Source organism: Eimeria mitis, genomic scaffold (genome assembly GCF_000499745.2).
Source record: "Eimeria mitis Houghton genomic scaffold, Emh_scaff147, whole genome shotgun sequence".
Lineage (NCBI taxonomy): Eukaryota > Apicomplexa > Conoidasida > Eucoccidiorida > Eimeriidae > Eimeria > Eimeria mitis.
The window spans coordinates 22,825-31,369 of NW_013569382.1; the positions used below are offsets into that span (position 1 = coordinate 22,825).

General features: G+C 55.1%; 1 protein-coding gene across 1 annotated transcript; it reads left to right on the forward strand.

Moving 5' to 3' along the window:
• Positions 1-2,185: 2,185 nt before the first annotated feature.
• EMH_0098010 (uncharacterized protein) lies at positions 2,186-8,157 on the forward strand (the record flags this gene model as incomplete). The annotated part of the gene is made up of 4 exons (XM_013495209.1): positions 2,186-4,726; positions 5,149-6,337; positions 6,496-6,970; positions 7,092-8,157. 4 exons carry the CDS (start codon positions 2,186-2,188, stop codon positions 8,155-8,157), a joined length of 5,271 nt encoding a protein of 1,756 aa, XP_013350663.1.
• Positions 8,158-8,545: the final 388 nt, after the last annotated feature.

The following is an 8,545-nucleotide window of genomic DNA, read 5'->3' on the forward strand; positions in this document are numbered from 1 at the left end:
TTGGGACGAAAGAGAATTCGTGCCCTGAGACAAACAAATCAGAGGAAAGAACACATAACAAAATACAGCCCCAAAACATGCATGCATGCATACGGGCGGAGGGAATGAGGCACACAGTTTGAAAAGGGTAACAAACGAATTCATGCATGAATGCATGTATGCATCCATGCGCCTGCTTGCATGCACGCACGTATAGATACACACATGCAAGCGTCTGCTTGCATGCATGCATGTATCCATGCATGCAGCAGCACAGCAACGCTCAACACAAGCACATGAAGAAGACAATGACGGGGAAATGCAGAGACAAGACCTAAACCCTAAACCCCAATCCCTAAACCATAGAGCGCAGAGAAACACGCCTGCCCCAGACCGCCTTCCACCTCCCAAAAGCCTAAACCCTACGCCCTTAATAGGGAGGCCGTAGAGCCAGAGAGAAACCGCAACGAGAGCTGCGGCATAACAGCGTTGATGCCCGACCCAGCAGCAGCAGCAGCAGCAGCGGAGTAGGCTTCATGAATTCTCTGTTTTGCATGCATTCAATACAAAGACATTTCGAAGAAGCAAACAGAGAAAGAAAAACAGCGGTAGACAGGCCGCCCCCGGCCCGCTGCGTGCCTGTCTGCTGCTGTTGCTGTTGTTGTTGTGTCTGTCAGTCAGGGGATTGTTCATAGATTCACGCAGCAGCAACAGCAGCAGCAACTGCATGCACACACCTCTGCATACACCGGAAAGATGAAAGCATCAGTAGGCAGAGCATGACAGAGAGACACAACAGCCAGCTGTATGTACAGCTGCTCATTCGCCTACCACCATCTTAGACGATCTTCAGGGGGAAATAGAAATAATAAACAAAATAAAAACAAATAAAATGCTCCTGTAATGAATTAGCAAACAGAAACCCAAAATAAACTAACGCACAAACAATCTGTAGCCAAGCGCTCTATGGCCTGCTCCTTAAAGCCCCGTCGCCGCCTCACAGGCAGCAGCAGCAGCTGCTGCAGCGGCTGCTGCTGCTGCTGCTACAGCTGCTGCTGCTGCTGTTGTTGCGTTTGGCTTTCTGGCAACAGATCTGTTGTTTTGTTCTGCTTGTTTATTGTTATTTACCAATATTTAACTGATGTACTAAAAAACAAAAAGATAAAATATAGGTAGAGCAGAGGCACCTGTAGCGTCACCCCAGGGGGTTGTGGTGTACATGCAGTTCAGGGTACGGGCGGCATTTGTTTTGTTTGTCTCTGCTCAGATTCCCTCTTTCTGTTATTTGTTTGTTCATTATTTATATCTCAATTTGATACACTTTATTGTTTTTAATGTTAATACATCACGCTGCATGCATCGCCCGGGGCTGCCGCCTGAATGCACACCAGCACAGTAGGTAGTAATAATATATATAGTTAAACATTTGTTGCAGTGTACGTACATACACTGCATAAGCATATAAATGCATGTACGCATGCATTCAATTATATATAGATATGTTTATATATGTATAAAAGTAGCAGCTGCAGCACATAAATGTGTCTGTGTATACAGACATAGCGACTGACAGTTGTTGCCTTTGTTTTTCCATCTGTCTCAAATGCAGAGACAACAGCAACAAAACAAAAAGAGAGAAAAAGCACAGGGACCTCACGCGATGCACAAGGCGATTGGAGCTGTCAGTCTTTCTTTTGTTTTTCTTTTGTTTTTCTTCTGTCTCCTCCTCGTTTTCTTTGTGGCCGTCGTCGTCTAACGGACAACGCAGACAAATATATCATAGAACCGCTGTAACGCCCTGCTCTTAAGCAGTTAATTTGCTCCGTTGCTGCTGCTACTGCTGCGGCACGCGTTTCTGCTGAGGTGACGATCGCTGTCTCTGCTAAAGGACCAACGAAAACACAGCCTAGGGGGAGGACCCGAGGTCTTTGCAGAAGCAACAACAAAGACAGCAGCAGCTGCAGCAGCTAGAGCAGCAGCATCAGCTCCTGCGGCAGCAGCTCACTGCCTGTGTGCCGGTTCAGGCCGCTCCAGCGCAGTCTTCTGAGGCGAGAAGAGTAATAACAAAGACACATGGATTATAACAAATACTAACAATAACTAGACTTGTTTATAGATACAAGGAGATAATAGTAATTAATATGTACTAGTAGAGAGGAGACAATAAATAATATGCATTTTATTGCATTATAGTCCCCTATACACGATGAGTGCAGAAGCAGCAAATGTAGACATCACCTCAGGAGCTGCGGATACACCGGAGACCTCGCACGTTGCTGCTCAAGGCAAGGGGTTGCTGCTTGCTGCTGGCCTAACCGGTAGCAGCAGCAGCAGCAGCAGCGACAGCAGCAGCAGACGCAGCAGTAGCAGCGAGGGCAGCAGCAGAAGCAGCAGCACAGCGCCGCTGCAGCGAGCAGTTGGGAACGTTTGGGGATCGCCGTTTGAAGGAGAATATGCAGCAGCAAGTGCAGAAATGCAGTGTACGGACAACTGCACAGATAGCATGCATGCAACAGCAGAAAATTGGGGCGTAGAGACACCTGGCTGTCTCTCTTCTCAGCGGTCTCCTTTCTCCTGCTTGCCGCGGCCCGTAGCAGCTGGCACAGAAGGAGACAGAGAAGTCAGAGGAGACAGAAAATGCCACAAAGAAGGAGAGAGAGATGTAAAGAGAGAAGAATACAGAGAGGGAGACAATGAAGCCGCCAGAGAGGGAGACGGGGAGAGGAAAGGAGACAAGGGAGACAGAAAAGGAGGCACAGAAGCAGACACAAACTCCAGAGACAAATTGGAGGATACAGATGCTGCAGAAGAGCAGCAAACACCCAAGCAAGAAGACAACAGCCTCACAAGCAGCAGCAGCAGCAGCAGCAGCGAACACAGCTTCAGGCTGGCTAGGCTAGGAGATATAAAGGAGACACGAGATTCCGTTTCCCCCTGCAGCAACGGCAGCAGAAGCAGCATTGAGCAGCTGCAGCTGCAAGACCTTGACACACACGAACGCACTGCAGAACCAAGCAACGAGACGCAGCAGCAGCAGCAGCAGCAACAGCAGCAGCCGCTGCTGGACCTCCAAAGTGAAATGCAGGAACGGTCCCAGCTGCTGCAGCAGCCGCGGCAGCACCGGGATCAAGAGGAGCCCCTGAAGCAGCAGGTGCAGCAACAGCAGCAGGAGCAGCAACAGCAGGAGAAGCACCTGCAGCAGCAGCCGCTGCATCTGCCGCTGCAGGATGCTGCGACGCAGCAGCAGCTGCAGGAAGAAGAGGCATCGGCAATCAATGAAGAGCTTCTGCTGCAGCAAAAAATGTCCGAGCAACACCCCAAAAAGCAACAGCAGCAGCATCACACGCACACACAAGAGCTTCTTCAAAGCCTCGAGCTGTGGGAAACGCAGCAGCAACAGCAACCGCAACAAAATGAGGCAGACAAGGAGCAACAGCACAACCAAGCAAAATGCCTGCCCACTATGGAACAGCAACACGAGCAGCAGCATATTCAACAGCAGCAGCAGCTACAGCCACAGCTGGAAAAGCTACAAGAGCAGCAGCAGCAGCATCCACAGCAGCAATGGCGACTGCAGGAACTGCGGCAGCAGGAGCTGCAAATCCGGCAGCAGCAGCGAGAGGAACAGCTGCAGCAGCAAAAACAACTGCACCAGGAGGTGCAGCAGCAAGGGCAGCACCAAGTGCAGCACCAAGTGCAGCGGCAACCACAAACTACGGATGAGACGAAGCACCAGAAAGAGATGCAACAGCAACAACGGGAATGGCAGCACCTGCAACAAGAGCAGCAGCTGCAGCAGCTGCAGCAGCAACATCAAATCGGGCAAGCACGAATGCATGAGCGGCAGATGCAGCAACAAAAACACCAGCAACAACAGCAGCAGCAGCTGGGGGCCCTGGAGGTCGAAGAGCAGCGCCAGCAGCGGCAGCAGCAGACCCACGACGGCGTGCAACACTCACATCTTGCGCAGCAGCAGCAGCAGAAGCAGCAACTGTCGGAGCAACAGCAGGGTGTGTCTTCTGGTGAGTTGAGTTGCATGCATAGTCCCTCGCACTGCAGTTTGTCTCCTGATGGCCTCCAAAGCCAAGAAGGAGAAATTGTGGGGTCCCTTAGTCCCCTGCAGCTGCTGCAAGCAGCGCCTCTGCCTCGCGTCTGCCGCAGCAGCAAACCAGAAGCAGATCAGCAGCAAAAGAAAAACCTGCTGCGCATTATACCATCCACTGCCGTCGAGGAGATAACTCCTGCAGAAGAGGGACCGCAGACCCTGAGACAGTCCGAGGATCGCCTGGAGATCGTTGCCCGTGAGCGCCCTGGGATCGTCTCCGGGGATCGCCTTGGGATCCTCTCCCGGGATAGTCTGGGGATCGTCTCCGGCGAACCTGTTGGGATCGTATCTGGGAATGGACCTGGCATCGTCCCAGGGGACAGTCTTGGGGTCGTCCCCGGAGGCAGCCCTGGGATCGTCTCCTGGGATCATCCTGGGGTTGTCTCCGGGGATCTGCTGCGGGAGGAGGGCGAGTTCCTAAGCCCCGAAGAGGCAGCACAGCGAGCAGCTTATTTCGCTTTGGTTGCAGAGATGGCAGCAAACCATGCAACAGAACTGGAAGACGGTGAAGCACCACTCTCACCTAGTCTCCCCTCGGGGGGACCCCTGGGTGGCAACCCCGGTGACCCTATGGGGGAGGGGCTCCTGCGGGGCCCCTTTGGCGGGGGAGCCCCGGAGGGCCCCATGGTTGGGGGACCCCAGGTGGGCCCCACGAGGAGGCCCCTTGTGTCTCCTTCCGGCTTTCGGTCGCTACCGAGCGTCGCTTCCGACGCCTCCCGCTCCCTGNCAGCACGAGCAGCAGCAGCATGAGCGGCAGCAGCAAGAGCGTCGGTACAGCAACAAGGACAGGGAATGGAACTGCTGCAGCAGCGCCAGCCGGACCAGCAACATCATCATCTGCAGCAGCAACAGCAACGCCAGCAGCAGCAGCAGCCGTAGCAACAGCAGGAGGGGGTCTTTCCCGCAGTGCGTTGGCGCTGCGGTGCAATAGCCGCATCAGCAGCAGCAGCAGCAGCAGCACCTGCAGCGAGAAGGGGGATATGGAGAGAGCAAAAGCTGCCGCTCGTTATTTCTCTACACGTGCTATTCAAGCAGCAGGCTTAGCTGTCGCTGGCTGCATGCAGTCGCTGCCGGGCTATGCTGCGTTGCTGCAGCAGACGCAGCTGGCAAAGCAAATGCAGCAGTGGCTGCCCCAAGAAGCAGCAGAGCCAACGCTACTCCCAGACACCCGTAGAAGAGGCAGCAGCAGAAGCCGCAGCAAACGGCAGCAAACAAGCACAGAAACAGAGGGGGGGGACGGCGCTATGTTGCAGCCGTCTCACAACCGTCAGCGTCCAGCAGCCCCTGGAGCTCCTCCAACGCCGCAGCGGGCTGCTGCTGCAGTAGCCGCAACAGATGCTGCAGCAGCAACAGCTGATGCTGCTGCTGCTGCATCAGCAGGAACCGCAGCTGATGAAAACAGGGAAGCACACTCCATTGCCATAGCCACTGGCCATACACAGCAACTGCATCAGGGGCAGCACCAACAGCAGGAAGCGCAGATGCTGCAGGCATTAGCTGCTCAGGCTGAGGAGTTGCAGCGGCAGCAGCGCGTGGCTGAGGAGTTGCAGCGGGAGGCAATACAGGAGAAGCAGGAGGCGCAGCAGCAACTGCAGCAAGCGCTGCATCAGCAGCAAAAGGCACAGAGCCTCTTAGCCCTTGCAAACCAAAAGGAAGAAAGCCTCAGTCAGCAGCGGGAGCAACTGGAAATGCAGCACGAGCTGCAACGCCGGCTGCAGCAGGAGTTGCAGCTGCGGGAGGCGCAGCAGCGACAGCGGGAAGTGCTGCAGCAGCAGCTGCAGCAGCAGCAGCAACAGCAACAGCAAATGAAGCAACACCAAGAACGACAACAACTGCAACACCAAGAACTTATGCTGCAGATGAGGCAGCAGTTACTCGAGCAGCAGCTGTTGAGACACCAGCAGGTCGTAGCAGACTTCGATAGTCAGGTGGCAGAGCAGCAGCGGCAGCGGGAGCTGCTGCAGCAGCAGCAGCTGCAGCTGCAGCAGCAAATGGAGGAACTAAAGACCCGCGAACAGCAGCAGCAGCAGCAAGAACAGCAGCTTAATCAACGACGCAGTCAGCTACAGCAGCTCGAGGAGGAGACCGCCATACGAGAGAAACGCATGCAAGAGCAGCAGCAGCAGCAGCAGATCAAGGAGCAAGTGCTGCAGCAGCAGCAGCAGCAGCAGCAACAGACAGCAGAACAACTGGCGCAGCAGAAACTAAAGCTGGAAGAGATGGAGAGACAGATTGAAGAGAAGACCGCTAAAGGTGGGTCCCTTCATCTCACCAGCAGCAACAGCACCAGCAGCAGCAGCAACAGCAGCAGCAGCAGCAAACCACAGCATCCACAAGAACCCCCCTTAGGCTGGCATGAATTGCATGCAACTGACAGTTCACATGTTTGCTGCGGAGTGTGTTGCTTGCAGCAGCAGAAGCAGCAGCAGCACAAGCAGCACAAGCAGCACAAGCAGCATCGGCCACTGCATCGAATGGAGTTGATTGCGATGGCTCGATGTCTGTCTTTTCATTTTTTGCTTCGCATCGGGTCAAGGCAGAGGAGCCGCAGCCGCAGCAGCAGCAGCAGCAGCAGCAGCTACAGCAGCAGCAACAGCAGCAACTAGAGCAGCAGCTTATATCTATCTGTCTCAGCTATCTGAACCAGCAAAGGAGGCACTTGGCCCTCCTGAGGAAACCCCTAGAGGCGGAGGGACAGCTCCTCCGGCTAGCAGCAGCAGACCAGCCAGCCCCGACGCCAGCGACAGCAGCAGCAGTTGCTGCTGCGGCCGGTGCTCCTGCTGCTGCTGCTGCTGCACTCCCTTGCAGCGTCAGCAACCCCGCTGCTGGCGAGAGCCAGCGCTGCATTGTATCTCTGAAGCTGAAGACCTGGAACGCCACAGCAAGGTGAGTTGGACCTCTCTCTGCTGCTGCTGCTGTTGCTGCTTCTGCTGCTGCTGCTGCCGCTGCTGCCTCGGATGCTGCCGCACGCAAACCGTCACATGGCAGTCTCCGCTGGTTTTTGCAGGTGCGTCCGTCTCGCCCTCTCCGCCTTCACGAACAGAGCCAAATATCTAATGGCTAACTCGGCCCCCCGGGGGCCCCTCGGGACCGTCCTGCAAGATACCCTCCTAGCCCCTCCCGTAGGGGCCCCCTTGGGGGCCCCTGTAGGGGCTTCCTTGGGGGTGCCCGTAAGGGCTCCCTTAGGGGCCTCACTAGGTGCCTCTGGAGGCCCCTTGTTTGCTGCTGCTGCCGCAGCAGGCAGGATGCAGCAGCAGCCCAGCCACAGCAGCACGATCCTCCCCCCCACTGCTGCTGAAATATCAACGGCGGCTTTGCATTTAAGCAGCAGCGAAAACTGCGTTGCAGCAGAGGCTGGAGCCTCGACCGCAACTACACCAGCAGCAGCAGCAGCAGCAGCAACAACACCAACAAACGCAACAGCAGCAGGGGCGATTCCCCACGTAGTTTTTGACCCAGTGCCTGCTAACTACGCAGCAGCCGCTGCCGCAGCAGAGCCGTCTCCGCTGCCGCCACCGTTGCAGCAGCAACAGCAGCAACAGCAACAGAACGTTTGTCATCTGCCTGCAGCAGCACTTGCTGCTGCCCCTGGAGACCCATCAACAGTAATAGAGGGGCCCCCTGAGCGGCTTTGTTCTGGCTCATCAGAGGTATTTATGCGTCTACAATCGGGGCTGCAGGTAGGAGATATCTCTGTGTTAGGGTTTACGGGGCCCTCGCACTATCCATGGCCTGCAGCAAGCGGTACCAAGGGGGCCCCTGGGGGAAACCCCCTTCTCGCCGAAGCTCAGCCCAGCAGCAACCAAAACCCTGCTGACCTTCGAGTTGCAGCAAAAGAGCAGCAGACAGCAGCGTTTGCTGCTGCTGCAACAACAAGTGCAAGGAGGACGATACATAGGGGCCAGGGGGCGTCAGGGGCCCCACAAACAGACACTGCAGCAACAGCAGCAGCAGCAGCAGCAACTGCTGCTGCCCCTGCAGCAGCAGGGTGGGAGACTCCCCGTTTGCAGCTGCAGCGCCGCCAGCAACTCACTGCCCTCCCACCCTCCATGGGCCACGTCTCTAGTAGTTAACATTTACTTCCGTCTCTGCTGCTGCTGCATGCATCACTAGCCGCTGCATGCAGCATTAGCTGCTGCATGCAGCATTAGCTGCTGTGTCTGCTGCATGCTGCATTTGCTGCTGCATGCCATTTTCGCAGCTGTGTCTGCTGTATGCAGCATTATCTGCTTTGTCTGCTGCCTGCAGACACTAGTAAATTAGGGTTTAATGTCTTTACCATATAAAATCTTACCCGTGCTGATTTCTACGGGATGTCTCCTTGTAGAGACAGTTTATAATACTCTTAGTGCGGTACAGTTGGAGCTGCTACTTCCTGCTCTGTCGGTATCGCTTTGAAGCATCATCATCAGCGGCAGCAAAAGCTTCTGCTGTCAATATATATATATATATATATATATA